Source organism: Salmo trutta, chromosome 20 (assembly GCF_901001165.1).
Source record: "Salmo trutta chromosome 20, fSalTru1.1, whole genome shotgun sequence".
Taxonomy (NCBI): Eukaryota; Metazoa; Chordata; class Actinopteri; order Salmoniformes; family Salmonidae; genus Salmo; species Salmo trutta.
In genome coordinates, this window is record NC_042976.1 from 42,015,435 (window position 1) to 42,039,941 (window position 24,507).

The 24,507-nt window shown below is 41.7% G+C and overlaps 2 protein-coding genes across 4 annotated transcripts in view; one reads left to right on the forward strand and one right to left on the reverse strand.

The window, feature by feature from the left end:
• LOC115156091 (polypeptide N-acetylgalactosaminyltransferase 13) overlaps positions 1-13,073 on the reverse strand; it is a 74,883-nt gene extending 61,810 nt beyond the window's left edge. For 2 of the 3 annotated variants that reach the window (XM_029703378.1, XM_029703376.1), the window contains exons 1-2: positions 12,619-13,073; positions 2,176-2,434 (exon numbers count right to left, since the gene is read on the reverse strand). In XM_029703378.1, coding sequence (XP_029559238.1) covers positions 2,176-2,317 — 142 coding nt within the window. In that variant the 5' untranslated portion in view covers positions 2,318-2,434; positions 12,619-13,073. The remainder of the gene's footprint in view (positions 1-2,175; positions 2,435-12,618) is intronic. The other variant, XM_029703377.1, reaches the window with a different exon arrangement.
• A 3,258-nt stretch (positions 13,074-16,331) lies between these two features.
• On the forward strand, positions 16,332-19,282 carry rprma (reprimo, TP53 dependent G2 arrest mediator candidate a). Its single transcript, XM_029703379.1, has one exon. The coding sequence runs from the start codon at positions 16,538-16,540 to the stop codon at positions 16,847-16,849; it is 312 nt and encodes a 103-aa protein (XP_029559239.1). The 5' UTR covers positions 16,332-16,537; the 3' UTR covers positions 16,850-19,282.
• The last annotated feature ends 5,225 nt before the right edge of the window (positions 19,283-24,507 follow it).

Below are 24,507 nucleotides of genomic sequence, written 5' to 3' on the forward strand. Positions count from 1 at the left end.
ATCCCTTCAAAGCTTCTGGCAGACTTGTACTTTGAGTATTAAGTTTATTGTAATCTCTCCGACCGTGATAATAAAGATCTGTTCATTTAACTTTGACTTGGAGTCCGTAGTGGTAATTTCCACGACAACCGATGACTGGGGGCATGATCTCGACCCCGAACCCGGCTTAGACATCGTTGTCTTGGTCGTTTTCTTAGACATCTTACTCATTGCAACAGCAAATTGAAGAATAACTAATTGTTTGTGATTAGAAAATGTATGAGAACAAGTACAACCTTTAGCACAACGTCCAGAGGGTGAGCACGCTCTACCACTATGGGACAGTTTAGTTGGCACAACCTAAGACAGTCTCGTTTTCCAATTGTTTGTTTTAGTAGCGTGAATCATTCCTGTTCACACTGAGGGGAAGAGCGGAATAATTGAAGGAATTAATCAGAGCCTCGCGCTTATCAACTGTGGAAGGCGGGGCTTCCAGCGAGGTGCGGATTTCATTGGCCTTGTCAGGCATGATTGTAGATCTTTCAACCAAAGTCGCGAGAGTGCGACTCCCCATAGTATGTTGTACTAAAGTTGACTGACTGAAAGGGAACAACTTTTGTTATGCCGTGATCATGAGATAAATAAGTTGTGATCTCAACATAACAAGGGAATATCAAATATACAAAACTACACAGAAACTGTAGTATTTCAATCTACTAGTCATAAGTGTACTGGGTTAAAGGGATTCAATCAAATTACAAAATTACATATTGGTGGACTATCCCTTTAAGAATGGCAAAAAACGCCTAAGCTAAATAAAATTAACATTGTGATAAAAGGATCAAAGACCATTAGCCAACCAAATCAATTTGACGATGTTCATTGGAGATTCTTAAAGCAACAGTGAATCAGAGAATGGGTGACAGATTGCCAAAGGACTAAGCCATCCATTCCCCCAAAAGCTTACACTGATATATTTAGAGTCTGAAAAGAACTCAATGCCGAGCACATGTATCAAATCGGCTAACACCATTTAAATTAAACTAAGAGCATAAGTAAATCGTATGTAACGTCAGGCACTGTTGTGATGGAAATTAGTCTGGAGTCCAGAAGGCCACATAGATTTATAGCTTCTTTCTGGAGTTTCTCTCCCCATTCTAACCTTGAAAGCAGCTTAGCGGGCCACTTGTAAAATTGCTTACTGGAAAGGGCATGTAAGGAAATGCTGGGCCAAAGAAGAAAAGGACACTCCTGTGGATAAGGTTGATTAACTAGGGCAGTGCTGTTTCTAGGCACAAGTGACATAAACATACACTTAGGGCACCGCTGCCACTAGGGAACCCCAACCAGGAACTTACTGTTAGTTAGGATAGTAGAATACACAAGGAGCAATTTCAAAATTTGGTAGTGCATCATCAGTTTTCCTCTTGTTATGGCAGGTACTGACAGTCACTCAATTAGTCCATGTCAGCTAACATTTTATAAGTTAGTCTACCCAGCTATCTAAACCTTGTAATAATCTTGGCCCGAATTACATGCAAGGCACCTGCCCAAGGACCTTGACCTCCAGGGGGCCCCCAATGATTTTGTTAGTTACTCTCACTCAGATATCATATGAACATGGCATAAGTCATGGCAACATGTGTAGAATGACAGAACATTTACTTTAGAACTGAAAAAATTCCACTCCATCCCATGTCAAAATGTGTAGAACTGCAGGAAATTAGCTAAAAAAATGCTAGAAACGGCCCTGAACCAGGGATTTGAGACTTAACCATGGTTTTCACTCTCAAGGGAAAAAAGGTATCTTAAGCACTCAGTCTGAGATTCAACAAGTAACTCCATTGCTTTTCTTTGAAGTTTACTGTGGTATTTGTTCTCCAAACTTTCCCCAAAAGTAATAGCAATGTAATAACACAAGAATAGTGTTAATTTGTATTGGAATACTGTGTGGAGTTGGCAAATCTGTCACGGTGACTGCTTCACAGGGCCACCAACCCATATCTACAGAGGAAAGTCTATTCTATTGAATCCATTGGCTTCTATAGAAGTTATGAGTTGTGCTTGTTTCACCAGCCATCAGTGCTCTGTCTGTGTGTGTCTGAAGTATGTATTGTTGTTGTTGTTGTGTCTTGCTGGTGACAAATCCAATTTCCCCCTGTGGGATTAAAAAAGTTTATTCAATTCAGGGCTCACCTCTCAGAGCAGGCAGCATTGAGCGATCCTTCCTGTCGTCACATTTGTTACATTCACTGAAGTAGAGCAACAGGAAGACATCCACCAGCACCCAGACCAGCGAAGTGGTCAGCACCACCTTACAGTAGACAAACCGCCGCATCGCCCTCTACGTGACGTGGTGTCGGGGAGGAATCAGCAGGCGGGCCCCTGACAGAGAGCAGGAACTCAAACCAGCGGAGGGGAGATTGAGCGTGGGGCACAAAGGGCCATCATCCCGCTACATAGAGATGAGAGCAAAACCAAAAAACATGGTTAGATAGAGAACTTTAACAACTGTACAAAAGTAAACTTCACTTATGGAATGTTAAGATTGAACATTGGGACAATGACACTGAAGAGAACAAGACTGCTGAATTAAGTGATTCCACCATACAGCTTCCAGCGCTTACTTCCTTTGAACATGTACAGGTAACTGCCAAAATAAAGGAAACACCAACATAAAGTGTTTTAATAGGGTGTTGAGCAAGAACAGCTTCAGTGCACCTTGGCATAGATTCTACAAGTGGCTGGAACTCTATTGGAGGGATGTGGCACCATTCTTCCAGAGAAATTCCATCGTTTGGTGTTTTGTTGATGGTGGTAGTAGAAAACGCTGTCTCAGGCACTGCTCCAGAATCTCCCATAAGTGTTCAGTTGGGCTGAGATCTGGTGACTGAGACAGCCAGGGCATATGGTTTACATCGTTTGCTCATCAAACCATTCAGTGACCACTCATGCCCTGGAGATGGGGGCATTGTTATCCTATGGGGGCATAGCCATGGTAGCCCAAATAATGGCCTGTCCAGCATTTTTATACATGACCCTAAGCCTCAGGAGCCACACCTGTGTGGAAGTGTAACGAGTGTGCTGGGTAGCAAGTTCAGGGAGTGCATAATTTAATAAACAAATGAACAAAACAAGAAACACAGACAGGAAATAGAAACAGTAAAGCCTGGGAAAGGAACCAAAAGGAGTGACATATATAGGGCAGGTAATCAAGGAGGTGATGGAGTCCAGGTGAGTCTGATGATGCGCAGGTGCGCGTAACGATGGTGACAGGTGTGCGCCATAATGAGCAGCCTGGTGACCTAGAGGAGGGAGAGGGAGCACACGTGACAGGAAGCAACTGCTTTCAATATACACTGCTCAAAAAAATAAAGGGAACTCTTAAACAACACAATGTAACTCCAAGTCAATCACACTTCTGTGAAATTAAACTGTCCACTCAGGAAGCAACACTGATTGACAATAAATTTCACATGCTGTTGTGCAAATGGAATAGACAACAGGTGGAAATTATAGGCAATTAGCAAGACACCCCCAATAAAGGAGTGGTTCTGCAGGTGGGGACCACAGACCACTTCTCAGTTCCTATGCTTCCTGGCTGATGTTTTGGTCACTTGAATGCTGGCGGTGCTTTCACTCTTGTGGTAGCATGAGACGGAGTCTACAACCCACACAAGTGGCTCAGGTAGTGCAGCTCATCCAGGATGGCACATCAATGCGAACTGTGGCAAGAAGGTTTGCTGTGTCTGTCAGCGTAGTGTCCAGAGCATGGAGGCGCTACCAGGAGACAGGCCAGTACATCAGGAGACGTGGAGGAGGCCGTAGGAGGGCAACAACCCAGCAGCAGGACCGCTACCTCCGCTTTTGTGCAAGGAGGAGCAGGAGAAGCACTGCCAGAGCCCTTCAAAATGACCTCCAGCAGGCCACAAATGTGCATGTGTCTGCTCAAACGGTCAGAAAAAGACTCCATGAGGGTGGTATGAGGGCCCGACGTCCACAGGTGGGGGTTGTGCTTACAGCCCAACACCGTGCAGGACGTTTGGCATTTGCCAGAGAACACCAAGATTGGCAAATTCGCCACTGGCGCCCTGTGCTCTTCACAGATGAAGCAGGTTCACACTGAGCACGTGACAGACGTGACAGAGTCTGGAGACGCCGTGGAGAACGTTCTGCTGCCTGCAACATCCTCCAGCATGACCGGTTTGGCGGTGGGTCAGTCATGGTGTGGGGTGGCATTTCTTTGGGGTCCGCACAGCCCTCCATGTGCTCGCCAGAGGTAGCCTGACTGCCATTAGGTACCGAGATGAGATCCTCAGACCCCTTGTGAGACCATATGCTGGTGCGGTTGGCCCTGCTAGACCTCATGTGGCTGGAGTGTGTCAGCAGTTCCTGCAAGAGGAAGGCATTGATGCTATGGACTGGCCCGCCCGTTCCCCAGACCTGAATCCAATTGAGCACATCTGGGACATCATGCCTCGCTCCATCCACCAACGCCACGTTGCACCACAGACTGTCCAGGAGTTGGCGGATGCTTTAGTCCAGGTCTGGGAGGAGATCCCTCAGGAGACCATCCGCCACCTCATCAGGAGCATGTCCAGGCGTTGTAGGGAGGTCATACAGGCACGTGGAGGCCACACACACTACTGAGCCTCATTTTGACTTGTTTTAAGGACATTACATCAAAGTTGGATCAGCCTGTAGTGTGGTTTTCCACTTTAATTTTGAGTGTGACTGCAAATCCAGACCTCCATGGGTTGATAAATTGGATTTCCATTGATTTATTTTTGTGTGATTTTGTTGTCAGCACATTCAACTATGTAAAGAAAAAAGTATTTAATAAGATTATTTATTTCATTCAGATCTAGGATGTGTTGTTTAAGTGTTCCCTTTATTTTTTTGAGCAGTATACTTTGTATCCCTCATTTACTCAAGTGTTTCCATTATTTGGGCAGTTACCTGTACATTTGTATGGAACATAGTTGTTGACGATGACTTGGTATTTTTCCAGTTCAGAGGAAAGCAGCAAGCTAATTCCTCCCTCAGAGAGTCTGCATATCCTCTCTGGTGTTATTGGCTGCTTTGCCTGGAACAGGCAGATAGATTTCAGTCCAATGAGAATGTTTGTGGGGAACAGAAATCTCAATGGAATTAAATTAATGCCTCACTAGTATTCAACATGAAAAACCCCATTTCCTCTGGAATATGACTTTCTCTGACTGGGCTTATAGTCAGAGGCAACAAGCTGCATTCAATTCAGCCTGTATGAAACCGTGTGCATGTCAAATTACAAAGGAGCTTCCAGACAAGACAGTTCTATAAAAGCAGCTGTCAGTCAGAAGACAACAAAATGGAGATATTACTCATAATATGAACCATTACATAGCTACCTGACAACAACTCCGGCAAGATAGTGATTGATTAGATCACAACTCAAATAGAGCATGCTATATTTTCCTTCTAAAAATGTCAATCTCTAATCCAATTTAATGATGTACAATAAGGCTTGTGTGACTCAAACATTTGCATTATTGTAAAGAAATAATATCTATGATGCCAAAGTCTTACATTTTTATTTTGGTGATGCAAGGAGGCCATAATGACATAATAGACGATCAAATATTTTATATATCTTACACACAAATCTAGTATTGGACTGTTCTGTGATGCATTAAGTTTCTATAAACTCGATCATCTAACCACACAAAAAGAATACATGTAAACAAAAACCCCTTGGTGTGTGTGTGTGTTTTTGCATGCGTGTGTGTCATTGCGTTTTTGTTTACCCGCATTCTCCAATATGCCCAAGGCCCCGTGCCAATGGGTGATTCTTGTAACACCCTTCTAGGCTCCTCCTCACAACATCTGACTGATCTCATGTCCGTATCATTCTCCTGCAGCATAGGGCAGTGTAGTGTTGTCTTTGTACTACCAGCATCATCTCTGCTCTCTGTCTATGTCCATCACAGTAGATGACTAGCCTGCCCTGGGCTAACTGTTGCCTCATCCAAAAACAAGCCAGGGTGTCCATATCTACATTATAAAAAAAAGTAAATGTTGTTTTTACAGGAACTTACTGGCAGCAGGTTACCTGTAAGTTACCGTAAACAAAAACAAAAGTATGTTACTGAAAATGTCAAAGTAACTTTTGGTTGAACTGTCATAAGTAGGCCTACAAAGCTTAACCAGATGTGTAGCCTATCTAAGGTTGGACACTACCCCCAAATGGCTTCAAGAATGACAGTCCAATAAAAGAAAGACTCCCTTGTGTGCAATGTTGTCATCAGTCGCAAAGGACTTTCCCAAACCATACAAATGTATACCCATGTATAGATTTGGGTGATAAGGTATTCAGATCTAAATCTAATCATGTATTTCAAAAACTCCATGACTCTGCTTGATATCCAAGACACCAACACCTAGTAACACTGGGCATGGAACCTTACTTGCACTACTTTCACCATATTTAATTTGATGGTAATTTCTGCTAACAAAAAATCTGATCATGTCTGCTGCGTCTCTGCTCGACCATCTGCTTGGTACTGTCGAGTGTTATGTTTGGGTCTGGTGCCACCAACTAGGCTGGAGGCGACGCTAGCGGTCCCCTCTGAAGCGTCTGGGTCATTAGTCCAACCATCTGCACAGATTAATATTTCCTGTCTGTTGAGCAGTGCACTGCAACAAGGTCTCTCCTTCATGACAGGTGTGCGGCTCTCCTTTCATTTTTGAAGTGTTCTACGCCGCTAGCCAGCACCTCGCCTAAATAGGCGTGCGTTTCTTTCGCCGCGAGACTCTCCCTTCATTACAGCACACAATTCAGCTGAAACACTTGTCTAAACAACATCAAACATTGTTGACCTCACCAAAGCTTTGGTGCTTTACCCAAGGGCCCAAAAGTGTTACATCTGTTGACACCTCAGGCTCTGTGACAGTTACAGTGTCCATAGGCTTCTACTCATCAAGCAAGGGTGCTCAAACAATGGCAATTGACCTTTCGCTAAGCCTTTCCCCAGAATTTTGGGCAACCAATCACAGATCTTGAATGGATAGCAACTGTCATCAAGTCCAAAACCTCTGGCAACTTTACGTTTGAATCACATCAAAGCCACTGAGGCATTACAAAATCAAAGAGTTTTCATCCAAAAACAAGTTGTTTAAATGACTAAATAATTGAACAGTGCAACAGGGGTACTTGCTACTGTGATTCCTGAAATGCAGAGCCTGTTGATTTAGTATTTTTAGAATCCAAAAGTATACTTTTGTTACACTGTTTGCTAGCTCAGCTAGTTAGCTAGCTAATTCTCAGTCTTATTGACCACCCAACATTGCTAACGCTAGCTAGCCAGTTAATATAACTTGTTTTTTCTAAATGTATGTTAGAATGTTATGAAAACAACATTAATCTGCTGTCGACATCAGGATATGATTTAAGAGCACTACTTAGCTCCAAAAGTGGTTAGTAACTTTGGCTGCATGCTGACAGTGCATTCAGAGCCATCCAGTGGCTAGCCACACTACATCCTTCATTTTACCAGGTTCCTGTGTAGCAACTGTAATGACAGTCCACCACAACATACCAGGGGTAGTCTGTGTTTAATTTCATTGTGTATTAAAAACACAGTTTGAGATCATTGTAAGGGGATTTCGCCAGTGGTTAGAAGGGGGAATTGGGCTTCCTGGGAAAATGTTGTCCAAGGTTGCAACAGTAACCAAGGGGGCAGGGCTTAGCGAAGGGTCAATTAAGGTCTAATGTTCTCTACCATTTCTGACTGGTTTATTCTTAGATCACAAACACAGTTATCTGAAGTACTTGAGTACAATCCAGAAGCCGACTGAACTTCTCTCGCTGACCTGATGTCAGCAATTATGACAGAGAGCACTTTGAGGCCAATCTTTCTCAATTTTCAGAATATGAGAAATCAGCACAAATCATCCAGCGTTGGGCCTTCAGGATACAGGAAATGATTATCAGGATGGACTATAGGGCTGATACTCTTAAATCTGTCCATCACTCCAATCCAATGGGTTGCTGTGATAGCTTAAATAACAAAGGGAAGAGGTGTGCTGTGCTACTAAAGTACATGAGGGAACACTTTAGTGTCATATCTATTGGAAACACTTCTTTAGTGTATGCAGGGCTGCCAAAACCTCATCCTGGAGATCTACTGTCCTGTAGGTTCAGTCGAACCCTAACCCAACATACCTGATTCGGCTAGTTAAAGCTGAGATCGGCAAAAGGTGAAACAGCGCCACTGGTCGCCCCAGGTGCATTTGTAATTGTTTTTGTTTTGTTGACTAAAAGGAGGTGAGCAGCGTGGTAAAAAATAATTGCAGTATATTTTGCTGTTCTATCGCACGTCTGCATCCTGATCTGGTGAGCGTATATATACACTGAACAGAAATATAAATGCAACATGTGAAGTGTTGGTCCCTTGTTTCATGAGCTGAAACAAAATATCCCCGAAATTGTATATACTCACAAGAAGCTTATTTCTCTCAAATTTATTGCATAAATTTGTTTACATCCCTGTTAAGTGAGCATTCCTTCTTTGCCAAGATAATCCATCCACCTGACAGGTGTGCATATCAAGAAGCTAATTACACATTATGATCATTACAAAGGTGCACCTTGTGCTGGGGTTAATAAAAGCTGGTGCTAGGGTTAATAAAATGTGCAGTTTTGTTACATAACACAATACCATAGATATCTCAAGTTTTGAGGGAGCATACAATTGGCCTGCTTACTGCAGGAATGTCCACCAGAGCTGTTGCCAGATAATTTATTGATAATTTCTCTACCATAAGCCGCCTCCAATGTCATTTTAGAGAATTTTGCATTAAGTCCATGTGTAACCATGCCACGTGTAACCATGTCACGTGTAACCACGCCAGCCCAGGACTTCACATCCGGCTTCATTACTTCATCATCTGAGACCAGCCACCTGGACAGATTATGAAATTGAGGATTATTTCTGTCTGTAATAAAGCCCTTTTGTGGGGAAAAACTCATTCTGATTCGCTGGGTCTGGTTCCCCAGTGGGTGGGCCTATGCTCTCCCAGGCCCACCCATGGCTGCGCCCCTGCCCAGTCATGTGAAACCCATAGATTAGGGCCTAATTTATTTATTTCAATTGACTGATTTCCTTATACGAACTGTAACTCAGTAAAACAGTTGAAATTGTAGCGAAAGACATTTATGTAATCTCGCGAGATCAGCATGGTCATACAAGGCTATGCTTTATTAGAGTTGAACTTAAAACTTACAGGACGGTAAATCTCTAGGAAGAGGGTTGGTCAACCCTGGTGTAACGTAAATATAGTATCACTCTATTGATTAAGACCATTATAAAGTGAGAGACAACCCACAGGGTGTGATATGGTGGAAAGCCAAGGACACACTCCTTTCACTCAGCAACTAACAGATAGAGGCTAGAGGGAACATATTGATTCTCATCTGTTGTTTTATACATCTGAACTGATCTAAAGACACCTTGTCCATAACAAATAGGCTAAGTGAGACGTAACTTGTTGACCTATTTTAGAACCAACCCACTGTAGGCTACTACTCGTTAGGGCCGGCGTTATGGGTGGGCATTAGGAGGCCTGGCCCACCCTACTGTACCTCCCTGCCTGCCCAAATAAAATACGGAAATATTGATAATTTATTTGACAGAGACGGGCACTGACAGAAAGCATCGGAGCGAGCGAAACAGCGCCCCTCTGTCTCAGTATTTGTAGACCATGTATCTGATGCTGTCTGGACAAAAAAAGTATGGCATGTCATACTTTTTCTGGCCAGACAGCATCAGATACATGGGCTACATAATATACTATAAGACAGAGGGGCGCTGTTTCGTAAAATCTGTCCAGACTGAGCCCAATGCGTTTCTATGGGCATAAGATATATGTACACCAGTGGAGGCTGCTGAGGGGAGAATGGCTCATAATAATGGACGGAATGCAGAAAATGGAATGGCATTATATAGGCCTACAGATCTCTGGTTTCAGGCAAAATTATATAATTACTCCTGTCTAAATAAAATCATTAAAAATACTTCACCAGAGAGCATGACTTAGCCATGGAGGATCATTAGCTTCTTATATAGCTGTGGGGCCTCCCGAGTGGCGCAGCGGTCTAAGGCACTGCATTGCAGTGCTAAAGGCATCACTACAGACCAGGGTTCAATCACGGGCTGTATCACAACCAACCGTGATCAGGAGTCACATAGGGAGGGCGCACGATCCGCCCAGCATCGTCTGGGTAAGGGGAGGGTTTTGCCGGGTAGGCTTTACTTGGCTCATTGCGCTCTAGCGACTCCTTGTGGTGGGCTGGGCACCTGCAGGCTGACCTCAGTCGTCAGGTGAATGGTGTTTCCGCCGACAGATTGGTGCGGCTGGCTTCCCGGGCTAAGCGGGCGGGTGTTAAGAAGCGCGGTTTGGCAGGTCATGTTTCAGAGAACGCATGACTTGACCTTCACCTATTGGGGAGTTACAAGAGTTACAGCGATGAGGCAAGTTACAGCGATGAGGCAAGATCAAAATTGGAGAGAAATTTTTTTTAAATACAAATGTTTTTTTTTGCTATCTATTGTTTCAAACCACAAGTGCATAGGTCTATACCTATTTGGGAAGCCTGCAATTTGGGCAGTGTGCGTGGCAATATGGCTAGCTGATTACTGAGTTGCTTCTGTCAGTGAAAAGCATCTCTAATGTGAGAAGACAATGTGTCTTGAGTTTAATTTAAAATGTTGAGACAAGAAGGGGAGGGGTATGTGGTGAAGACATGGCCTGTTTCTCTCCAGATTGCATGCACTCAGCTCTCAAGAATTGGCTCAGCTGTCTCCCACCAATTCTTGAGCATTCATTGTGTGAATTGTTTGCCCCTTGATTGTTTATTTTTGATCAATTCCCCATTACATATGTCACCAGTAGGCTTACTAAATGTACCATTCATCTCCATCATTTGGTTCCACTAATTTATGTTAATACATGTATTAATGACAATCATTTAATGTTACCATTCTCATTCTCGGAGTGGAAATGTTGTTTGAAGGGTTCGCAACCTGCTACACTTGTGTGACACAAGTTTTGGTTTATTTCATAACCATCATTTACGAGTTTTGATTTGGTTTCTGATTGCCTTAATTAACTCACCACGTCCATAACTAATAAGCTTTGCTTCTCATGGATGTTTTCTTCAACTCACACAGTAAGTCAATGAAGTCTCTTTAGATTCAGTGGAACGTCATAAAAAATAAAATAAAAAAAACAGCTGTCTGTCCCGAGCTCACTGGCGCGGGAAAACTCTGAGGGACAAAAATTGGCTGGTTGATACAATGTAGCACTTCACATAGCGCTAGCTCAATAAAACAGGCAGAAAGGGAGGCAGACAGGCGGAGTAGAGAGATTCATGCGATTGAAAGAACCTTCAGTTTCATCAGGATATTTTCTACTGTTTTTATTTGTCTGCTTTAGGCCTATGTATTTTACTTAGTCGACTATGTAAGGTATAGGCCTACTGCTGTATTGGCCTGGGCTATAGGCTATCTCTGAGTTCCATGCGCTCATTTATTTTGTCGCCAATGGACCAGGGTGTATCAATATGGTAGAGGCTGGTGCTCTTGCATTAGTGGAATTTTAACCTTCAGATTTGTATCATTTGAATTCATATTTTTATGATTAACCACGTGACAATGATTTTGAGAAAGGAAAACGTTATTAATGAAATTAAACTGTTCCACAAAAATACGCATGTGAATATAATCATAATTTGCATGCAGATAAGTATAAATGGTAGGATAAATTGTAAGCTTCCCCAAACTTGAAACTCAAGAGCCGCTTTGAGTCTTTACTATAACACCCCCCCCCCAAAAAGTGCAAGACCCACACATAAGAGGTCACTTGAAAAATACATGCCTGCCTATAGAAATCAAATGTCCATCCAACTGATTCGTTCTTGCGTCGGCCCTGCAACTCATTTACTGTTACCAATGCCTCACTGAAGGGTTTGGTTCAATTTTAATACAAGGCAGTCTATTCAGGAAGTAAACTGAAATTCCAATGAAATAATTGAAGGCCATCCACTTTCAATTACTGTTCAATAAGCTCAAAAAGAGAAGCGCTGTATGTTCAAGATTTTTCCATTTTCGGATTTAAAATTCAAATCACTTCTTGAATTGCCTGACTTCGAATTGACCCCAACCCTGTCACACCTATATCTCTAAAGGTAAATTACTACCATATTGTATGACTACATTTTATCCATGATATCATTTTATCCACGATAATCCAGTCATTATGATGGATGAGTAGGCTATTGACTTCAAAAAGCTGCAGAAGTAAAGGTGTAGCCTATATCCAGGCTACAACTTTGGCCTGCTTTCTAATCTAGTAACAATGTTACAACAAATGTTGCAATATGTATTAGTATTCAATCAAACAAGAATACCCACATGTCTTGTAATATCTAATTGACAGTCTAGACTTAATATATAAATGGAACACTGGGCTATATTCCAAACGAGCATTTCTTCTGTAGCCGCCTTATGACATTGTCTGAATGCTGAAAGATGAAAACACGTCATTCATCAAATGTAATTTTGTAGGCTACAGTAAAAATAACAAAACTTCAATACTTACAGAAAATACGTATTCTGTGAATCAATAAATGCAACGATGAAGTCTCTACTGCCAACAACATGTTGCATTGGGTTAACAACACTAATAGTCTAATTCACAAATAATTTTTGATTGCTTGAAATGGTAGGCCTTTTAGGCTACCTCGATATTATTCTATTTAAATCAAAGAATCAATCCAAAGGTCCCGCAGACAGGAAACCTAGATATGAATGAAGAGCATAATTTCACGTCTCTATGATGTTGCTGGTTGGCAACCGTTATTGCTTGATACCTATTAACGTTACTCCTTGTCCCTCTTCAGAATGCACTGCAGTAGTCACGACCCGACCCGTACCGATACATTGTAAACGAGTTCCCTTTCATTCTATTTGATATGCAGCGCAAATTATGTCTTTGGATCCACCTATTCTCCGAAAGAATCATATATAGCCGGGTAACCGCAGACGATCAAGCGATACGTTCTGGTACAATCTAACATGAAAGCAGTACTGGCAAATGTAAATTTTCTCATCCGTGGTTGGCTGTAAGTCTTGTCGATCATAAAGCCATGCTCATAGCACCAAGGGCGTCTGGTAAATGTATTTCTCTCCGTGTCCATCGCATGGGAAATAGCCTACGCACAATACTCAAATACTGTACATACACCTTCCTAATTTTGAGTTTAATATGAATGATATGTTGGCTATATGAGAATGTAAGTACTGTAGTTTATACACAGTTAATTATTTGTAAAAATGTAGGCTGTGTAAATCATGAATAAATAGTTATAACTCGTTGGTTGAAATTGTGTCACTGTAGTTTGGTGCTTCTTGAGTAATGGGTCAATTTAGCCTATATGAATAATAATATTTATTATTATATGCCAGTTAAACCTAGATACATATAACACATTTTGTACATTACAAACCAATATTACCCAGAATAATTAAGAATTTCTCATTCTGGCCTTGATTATGATCACAACAAAACTGAATTGATACACAGATAATGTGTTGAGTATGCCAGCTTTGCAACCTAGACTTTCTTGGCACAGCTCTGTTGTCAAACACCGGTGTCACTTTTCTACATCAAATAGTATAAAACACTGCCATCTGCTGATGATTTACCAGTAGTTGCGAACCAGGGATGGCCAGAGGTGTAGTCTAAAATATGCCTAATATTGTTCGTCTATTATCCCAATAACGGAACATTCAGTCATCTTTCAGCTTCTGAAACGCATTACATTTATCAGTATTTTAAAAGTCAGGCATTCATATCAATACAGCAAATGTACAGTAGGCTAGGTCTTAGAGCTATAGTTCTGTCCAAACATTGGGCATAATAATAATTTAAAAGATACGCATAGTTCAGACCAGAATTGTCTCTTTGCCCAAGAACACCAAGGTAACCTGCCTAAATGGCTGCCGACCCGTAGCACACACGTCTGTAGCCATGAAGTGCTTTGAAAGGCTGGTCAACACCATTATCCCAGAAACCCTAGACCCACTCCAATTTGCATACCACCCCAACAGATTCACAGATGACGCAATCTCTATTGCACTCCACACTGCACTTTCCCACCTGGACAAAAGGAACACCTACTTGAGAATTCTATTCATTGACTACAGCTCAGTGTTCAACACCATAGTGCCCTCAAAGCTCATCACTAAGCTATGGACCCTGGGACTAAACACCTCCCTCAGCAACTGGATCCTGGACTTCCTGACGGACCGCCCCCAGGTGGTAAGGGTAGGTAACAACACATCTGCCACGCTGATCCTCAACACGGGTCCCCTCAGGGGTGCGTACTCAGTCCCCTCCTGCACTCCCTGTTCACTCATGACTGCATGGCCACGCACGACTCCAACGCCATCATTAAGTTTGCAGATGACACAACAGTGGTAGGCCTGATCACCGACAACGATGAGACAGCCTATAGGGAGGAGGTCAGAGATCTGGCAGTGTAGTGCCAGGATAACAACCTCTCCCTCAGCGTGATCAAGACAAATGAGATGATCGTGGACTACAGGAAAAGGAGGGCAGAGCGCGCCCCCATTCTCATCGACGGGGCTGTAGTGGAGCAGGTTGTGAGCTTCAAGTTCCTTGGTGTCCACATCACCAGCGAACTATCATGGTCCAAACACACCAAGACAGTCGTGAAGAGGGCAAGACAAAGCCTATTCCCCCTCAGCAGACTGAAAAGATTTGGCATGGGATGGTAGTGGTACGGCCCAGTACATCACTGGGGCCAAGCTTCCTGCCATCCAGGACATCTATACCAGGCGATGTCAGAGGAAGGCCCTAAAAATTGCCAAAGACTCCAGCCACCTAGTCATAAACTGTTCTCTCTGCTACCGCATGGCAAGTGGTACCGGAGCGCCAAGTCTAGGTCCAAAAGGCTTCTTAACAGCTTCTGCCCCCCACAGGACTCCTGAACAGCTGGTCTGGTGGCTGCCCGGACTATCTGCCCCCCCCCCATTTTTACACTGCTTCTACTCTGTTTATTATCTATGCATGGTAACCTTACCTACATGTACGTGTTGCCTCAATTGCCTCGACTGGTCTGTGCACCCGCACATTGACTCTGTGACAGTGCCCACTGTATATGTCCTCTTTACTGTTATTTTATTGTTGCTCTTTAATTATTTGTTATTTTTCTATTTGCTTCTTTTTTTATTATTATATATTTTTTTAAATTAATTTTTTACTTCAGTTTATTTTAGTAAGTCATTTCTTAACACTTATTTTTCTTAAAAACTGCATTGTTGGTTAAGGGTTTGTAAGTAAGAATTTCACTATAAGGTCTATACCCCTCTACACCTGTTGTATTCGGCGCATGTGACAAATAACACTTGATTCATTTGATTTGATTTGAATTGATGCGCTTGGATGTAATTGGAAAACGAAAATGCATGCGTGTAATCCTTAAATGATTCATAAATAATTTACATTTATACATTAAATGAATTAATGAATTAATGTTAGATATCCTACATGACATCCACTAGATGTCAATACAAGTATTGATTATAACGTGCACTTGATTTAGCTTGCGAGAAGTGCAGGGACGACAGAGTTTGGCCTTCACGTCCATTAGGACCAATGGAATGATTCCGAAAGAAAAGCAACAACCCTGACTACCCGACCCGTCGTGCGAGCTAGATCAAGCACATTGTGCCCACATCTGAAATTAGAGTTTAAGAATGCGGGTTCGACAGTGGTAAAGACTGTGATGGTAAGCTACAATAAATATTTGCTCAAGTACATTATACAAAATCATAGCGCTATTGGAAATGTAATCCAAAGTTTCACGTTTTCACCAAATTGCATGTCTTTTTCCCATTAATGGAATGGGCAGACGCATGGGCTCCCGACTGGAGCAGTGGCCTAAGGCACTGCATCTTAGTGGTGTCACTACAGACCCTGGTTCGAATCCAGACTGTATCACATCCAGCCGTGATTGGGCGGCACACAGTTGGCCCAGAGTCGTCCGGGTTTGGCCAGAACAGGCCGTCATTGTCAATAAGAATTTGTTCTTAACTGACTTGCCTAGTTGCATCTTTTTTGAAATAAATGGTTTTCAGCCATACAATTACGCATGGTACATGCTCATGGCGGCGCTATTGCTGTATGCTCTAGGAAAACAGCAGTCTCCTGTGCTTTCTGAAATGGTTTCACCCAACCAGGTATAATAACCACGGGTTGCTGTAAGTAACATCATAAATGCACTGAGGCTGTGAAGAGGGAACTTGGAAACGTCTAGTAATGCGACGCCAAAGCAGACTGATAGACACCAGAACAAATATAGTCCTACCTGATTTAAAGGTGTTTACTCAATAAAGCATTAGTTCTGCAGTTGTGGGGAATTTCTCTGGAATTTTTTATCAAGTGCTCTTTTGGCTCGTTTTTTGTTGTGCCAACTGAAAATTGAAGAGTGGAGATGAATTCTACCGCTTTCAATCAAACGGACAGTGCAGGACTTTTCAATAAGACTGAAGATATATTTTGCTGTAACTTTTCATCAGTGGTGACTGATAATGGCTTCGTGGCGGCGACTCCGGATGAGAGAAGTCTCTTTCTCATGAGAGTTGTCCAGATAGCGGTTATGTGCGTGTTATCGCTCACGGTGGTTTTCGGTATATTCTTTTTGGGCTGCAATCTTCTCATCAAGTCAGAGGGAATGATCAACTTTTTGGTGACGGACAGAAGACCATCCAAAGAGGTAGAAGCAGTCATTGTTGGTGCATATTAGTAGCCGCCTAAAGGGCTCTTTGGGAGACTTTGTCAATGAATCCACTTTTCACCAACAGCAGAGACAGAGATACATGAATGGTCAAGTATCCACATAAGAACCCGTTTCTATTGTTCTGTTCTCGACAGTTGGCGAAAATGTAGGACAGAACAGGCCTATACTTAGACACTGTAGACACGCACATCTCCAATAATTAGCCCGAAATTAGCTTTCACATTTTGACAAACTCTCATGTCATTTAATATCTAGACGCTCTCTAATTGTTATAGCCTTTTTGTCAAAGTGACAATGGTTTTTTTTTTTTACTTCAAATACCGTCTCATATTGCTAAAGCAATGGGGATGAATGAATGTTTGAAAAATGCATATTGTATGTTTTTTTTGCATACATGCAAGACAGGATAATGATTTAATCAATGTGCCTAACGCGTTTCCTATTGAACATTTGTAGATAATGAGTGGTTAAATGCATGAACGTTGGAGATATAACAATACAGCAACAACACTAGCTTTGTTTATTGGAATAAATTAATCCCCTAATTATGTTCCAGTTTTTTTCTCCTTTTGATTGATTCAGCATTTCCATCAATCTGTTCTCAGTGTTAATTTGAGAAAATCATGGCTACAGTAGGCCTAGTTGGTAGAGCTTGGTGCTTGTAATGCCAAGGTAGTGGGTTCGGTTCCCGGGACCACCTATTCGTAAAATGTATGCATGCATGGCTAAGTTGGATAAAAGCATCTGCTAAATGTTATTGTATTGAGGTCATTCTTATTACAAAGCCTTTCAAAATATAACAATTCTTCAACACCAATATATAGAATTTTTATTATTTATTATTCTCATATCGCGAACTAAACATTTTTATATATTCTATTCAAAGTGTGCAAATGGCATTCATTTGACAGGGCATATTGAAAGAGAATGTGTGACATTTGCACCTTGTTGTCTTGCAGCCTAATGGTGGACCACTGAAACCAATGTGATGATTGGTTGGTTTTTCCACAATTGATGTGTGACGTCCTGGTCCCATTGATCATTCTGGGTTTTAATGGAAACCTGCCTGACTGTGTTTGTTCCATATCAGATGCTCAGGAAATATATACACTCTAAATGCTAGGTTAAAAAACAACCCGACTATTCATAGGGTGTAGGATATGCATTATGACCAAAATTTGAATTTAGACCATCCATTTGTCTGGGGACCTTAAACATGATCAGCTGACAAATGTGTGGCGTTAATCCGCTAGGATCTATCATGCTTTGGTCAATTCATTCCCTCTGAAGTGATGGACTGATGTTTTTTTTTATTACAGTCTTACTGTCTTAGACATAGGCATATATGCACATTATTTACATTCATTATATAAACATACCTTTTTTTGTGTGGTTTAGATGGTTTAAAATACATGTCCTTTTACGCAACACAATTATTTATTGCACTGCAGTGACTGACATTTTCTCATTTTCTGTCTGCATTATAAAGTTGTTCCTGTATAGACCATTGTGCGGCTTCTCTCCCCTCAGTGAAAGCATCTGTTGTTCTGCTCCTGGCTCACCTCATCTGGGCATCAGCACCACCCCCAGCTCCCCAGGGGGAACCAAACAGCACCTCCACAAAATGATTTGTCTTGTCAACCCAGACCAAGGAGGATGAAGCCACAGCACAATCTGCTGCATTCTGATAGGCCACCTGTGTCCCTGTGCTCCACGGACAGAGTTAAAACTAAAAAGCGACTACAGTCGTTTTACTTCCTCCAAAATCATGCTTCCTGCCTGCCTGGTGGTTGAGGACAAATCAATCTGGCGACCCATCAGAGTTAACTGAATTGCATTTGACATGGCCCATTATGATGTGTTATGATTGATGGACGGCAGCATAGCCTAACGGGGTGCGTCTCCGGCCAAAGTCCCCAGCCACTATCTCACATATTAATTACAAATAGGACATTTTGTTTGTTAAATGGTCTTTAAAAAGAATAATGTGTCATTAAGCTATTTATGAGCAGTCATTACAGAGAAATTCATGATATTGCCATTTTCCCTAGATAAAGTCCTCTAAGCACAACAATATTAATAGTATCTCATACATAAGTGTCAATTTGGTTGAATGTGAGTATACATTCAACACTATACTCTGAGTAACTCAATGAAGTTGAGTTAACTCAATGAAGTGTTACCCATTAGTTGAAATGGTCAGCCAGTAGTCATATAGATATGGATGATTAGATTACCCTGAATAAATTTGTGGTAGACTATGAGTTGTGAAAACTGACCTAACCTAAACTATGTTTAGCATCATCCAGTTATTAAAGCGGATTTAAGATTGTATCATTTTTGTTACTTTCATCGAAGCATTTTCTCTCTTCCTGTATTTAATTGTATTGTGTTCTAATCATTTATTGCATTATTAAACATTTATTTCATTGATTTGAATGATTGCAATACTTGGTAATTTCCTTTATAAATTGGGGCGTATGCATCTGTAACTTGTAGGGCTGAGAATAGGTAAGGTACTATCTCAACAGACAGGGTTGATTAAAGAAAAGGCAGCTGTAGTAAGCCACACCTATTTATAACGGCCTTTGAAAGTGTGTGTGTGTGTGTGCGTGCATGTGTGTGTGTGTGTAAAGCTCCCACTGAATAACTAATTGGTGAGGAGCCACATACAAATTATAGATCATGAGTCATGAGAAAAATATAATTAATGGGAAAGCGGCAATTACCGGCAGAAGTGGAACGTATTATCAAAAGAAATGGACTACCTTGCCGGATTCAATCGTATAGTGCCCCTGCTATACTTGACTTTCCACTAAAGAAACTAAAAGCACACCTAGATGTTTACTTACTTGCTTAAGGTAGTTCATTTCTTTTGATTCTACGTTCCATTTCTGCCTATTGACGAGTCTTAGTGTGGCTTTATAGTCCAATCCTTGAATTAACTGCATCTCACACAGGCATGCGTGCACACTCTCTCTCTCACACACACACACACACACACACACACACACACACACACACACTTCAGTCCCAATCAAAATCCTATTTTCCCTAACCCTTAACCCTAAACCTACCCCTAAACTTAACCCTAAACCTAAGCCTAGCTCCTAACCCTAAAACTAACCCTAATTCTAACCTTAACCCACATAGAAAATAGCATATGACCTTGTGAGGACTAACAACATGTCCCCAGTTGATCACATTTGTTTGTTTACTATAATAGTGTAGTTAAACACATCCACACACACACACACACACACACACACACACACACACACGCACGCACACACGCATGCACACACGCATGCACACACACACACACACACACACACCATTTTAGAGGAGCCTCATTCCTCCAACAAAAAACATAATCATGCAGCGACTTTGTTGAGAAGTCTAATTCAGATCACAATAGCAGGCTGTATGTTTTTCTGGACATAATACTGAGCCTCCCCTTCAGCGCAGTGTGATTGTTTCATTAACGAGTTGCTGTGAATCGCTCGCAGGAGAATGTTGTGGAAGCACTTTAATATCCAGCAGAGAACAATTGTCAGTCTGCTGAAGCACCACTGTAATGATGTCACTGAGCTAGTGGGGGGGGGGATCTCACGCTGTGATGCAGACGGTCTGTAGTACTCTACTTTTGCCGACGCGTTTGATGATTTCATTCACAAGGACGGATTCAGGCTAGAAATGCAACTCATAATTGTAATGTGTTTGGTGATAATTCATAATTATAGGGTGGTGATGATCATCATTAACAGGAGGGTAGTAGCTACAGATAATCGTACTGAGCATTGGCTGTCTTCTAGATCATGATTTGATGGAATGACATGTTGAATTGTCACAGCTATACTCTGGAGTACAGCAACACTCTCAGTACAGCAATACTCTGGAGCATGGCGTGAGAGCATCCCATCTCATCCTGAATCGCTGACAGTTTTCTGTTTCAAGATAGTGGTTTATGGAGGATCTGATGGTATACACAGAGCAAAATGTCGAATCCATGCACATTAAGGATTCTTGCTTCACGGCCTGGCTGTCTGTCAAAAACAACATTGCCATGAGGAATTGCAGCAATATGAATCAATGACTGACGCCTTTACACCCAGAAACAGTGAATCCCCAGTCTGGTTTCAGAGAGCTATTTATAGCCCATGGTGTTGTACATCAAATCACCAAAGTGCCCCTCCCAGGCCCTAATGTGCAGCTGCTGCTGCTGTATGTGTCCCAAATGGCACCATATTCCCTACTGTACATACTGGGCCCTGTACAGTATACAGTATAGGGCAGGGGTATTCAACTCTTAACCTACGATGTCTGGAGCCAGCTGTAATCTCTGTTCTACCCGATAATTAATTGCACCCAACTGGTGTCCCACGTCTAAACCAGTCCCCGATGAGAGGTGAACAATGAAAAAAAGCAGTGGAACTGGCTTCGAGGTTCAGAGTTACATTTGAGGGGAATAGGGAGCCATTTGGGACGCAGGCAATGACTAGTGTTGAGGGACAGGGCATCTCCGGGGTGTTGATTATGGCTAAAAAAAGGCCTCAGGTCTGAGCCTGCAATAGACCTGCTGATTGGTGCAGAGCTCTGATGATTGGTGGAGGTAGTCAATGATCTCGATCGCCACTGACAGCTCCAAATTGCGGCAAGACAGACACAATCATCTCCCCTGTTCACTCCCTCCGCCTAATTGGCACTGGATCCCCTTCTCCCACTACTCCAAAAGGCCATATCATGAGTCTGAGTCAAAGAGAGAAACACACAGAGACTGCTGTCACACGGAGACAAGGTAGTGAGTCTAAAATAAGCACTGGGTAATGTCTCCTTGCCTCCTTGCGTAATGATTCACCAACATCAGTAATTGTGGGATTCAAGCGACGGTGACAAATCCCTTTGGACTGGTTTTGGGGCAATTCCATTATATCTCATCTCAGCTGGGTGCCAGCGATGGGAGGATTGTGTCCCACTGAAATATCAAAGCGATTTAGTGTGTGTAACTTCTTGGTCTTAGGTGTCACAAAATTAGAAAAATGAAATTGACTAGTGTAGAATATTGAAAATAATGCATTTCACCCATGGAAGCATTCAAAAGAAAAATACTGTAGCCTACTGAAGTTTATAGATACAACGTGATTGCACTTCATGTAGATTTTTGCTGAGCTATACAGATACCCTTTTCAAGTCAGTTTCACAGACACAGATCAAGCCTAGTCCTCATACTCAAAATCATTTCCAATGGACTTAATCTGTGTCCGGGAAACCGCTGCAGCACCCCCTGAAAAATCAGCACCTTCCAAAACATTCTCAGCACCCACCCTCCCCCCCAATTTACAGTGAGTACTATGCAGTACACCACCCATTCCTCACTAAATCACACACAGCAATCAGTGCATGTTGCTTTAAAAGTCTGTTCTATTATGTCAATGTGATATTGATCTTGAAATCCATTTCAATTCTAGAGTAAGAGTGTTTGTGGGTGTATCGATCTCATGATGATCATCCAACTCTCACTTTTATCATAAACTCATCACAGAGAAATGAACTATTGCTATACTATACTACTCTTGCTTTGAGATAAACACTTCTACATAGTAATTCCTTTTCCGGACACAGCTTAAAGTAATTCCTTTTCCGGACATAACTTTGAGCACAGCTGGCAGTTTGAGAGGACCTACAGCCTCTTGGCTTGCTGATCTTCAGCTAAACTTTCAACTTTCAACTTTTTGAACGCTACATCGAGGCCACCCAGTTGATTGAATGCATAGCAGTGTTTATTCTGTCTAAACACTAACGTGTTTATAGTTCATCGTTTTTAGGGAACACCGGAGCACTGTTTACGCATAGTCTACTTCTACAGATTTTCCATGACGTTCATAATACTTCTAGAAAATCCTCCAGTCCTCCCCATTTTAAAGTGACAGACCTTAACCTACACAAAACATCCTCTCTCGTGATTACATCAACTCTCATTCACAGTAACATGTATACTGTGGTCGCTATTATACATGTTTTATTTAAACATTTTAATCATTTTACAGATCTAGAGTTACACAACAGAACAATGATTGAACAGAAAAGCTTCAGTTTGCAATCCCTTTTGGGGTTTTGCCAACAGTAGCGGCGGCATCAATAATAAATAGTGTGACTGAGGGAATCCTCATCAAACAACAAGGTGTTTAATAGAAATGTGCATTATTTATCCATGGCTTGTTTCAGTGCACGTGATCATCGTCTTTCTACTGTTTATACATTCGCTCATTTATATTTGATCACTTGTGTTGTCCAACACCTAAGAAGCGTAGTTGGTCCAACATTATTGGCGCCCTTGATAAAGATAAGTAAAAAATCATGTATAAAATTAATAATACATATACTGAGCTATGTTTTTATTTTGTATTTTTTTAGGGGGTAAATCAGCTTTAATATTGTAGATAGATTGTAGTTTCCGTCAATGTAATTGTCTACATAACTTCCAATCCCCCATATTTTTTTTGCAAATATATATATATATAAATAAATACCAAAAAAATAAAAAAATAAAAAAAAATATATATATATATACACACATACATACATATATATACATACATACATATACATACATACATATACATACATACATACATATATATACATACACACACACACACATTTACATACACATATATACATACACATATAAATACATCATTTGAGTCAATTGGAGGTGTACCTGTGGATGTATTTCAAGGCCTACCTTGAAACTCAGTGCCTCTTCGCTTGACATCATGGGAAAATCAAAAGAAATCAGCCGAGACTTCAGGATTTTTTTTTTAGACCTCCACAAGTCTGGTTCATCCTTGGGAGCAATTTCCAAACACCTGAAGGTACCACATTCATCTGTACAAACAATAGTACGCAAGTATAAACACCATGGGACCACGAAGCCGTCATACCCCTCAGTAAGGAGACGCGTTCTGTCTCCTAGAAATGAACGTACTTTGGTGCGAAAAGTGCAACTCAATCCCAGAACAACAGCAAAGGACCTTGTGAAGTTGCTGGAGGAAACAGGTACAAAAGTATCTATATCCACAGTAAAACGAGTCCTATATCAACATAACCTGAAAAGACGCTCAGCAAGGAAGAAGCCACTGCTCCAAAACCGCCATAAAAAAGCCAGACTACGGTTTGCAACTGCACATGGGGACAAAGATCGTACTTTTTGGAGAAATGTCCTCTGGTCTGATGAAACAAAAATAGAACTGTTTGGCCTTAATGACCATTGTTGACCAAGCCGAAGAACACCATCCCAACCGTAAAGCACGGGGGTGGCAGCATCATTTTGTGGGGGTGCTTTGCTGCAGGAGGGACTGGTGCACTTCACAAAATAGATGGCATCATGAGGCGGGAAAATTATGTCGATATATTGAAGCAACATCTCAAGACATCAGTCTGGAAGTTAAAGCTTGGTCGCAAATGGGTCTTCCAAATGAACAATGACCCCAAGCATAATTCCAAAGTTGTGGCAAAATGGCTTAAGCACAACAAAGTCAAGGAATTGGAGTGGCCATCACAAAGCCCTGACCTCAATCCTATAGAAAATTTGTCGACAGAACTGAAAAAGCATGTGCGAGCAAGGAGGCCTACAAACCTGAGTCAGTTAAACCAGCTCTGTC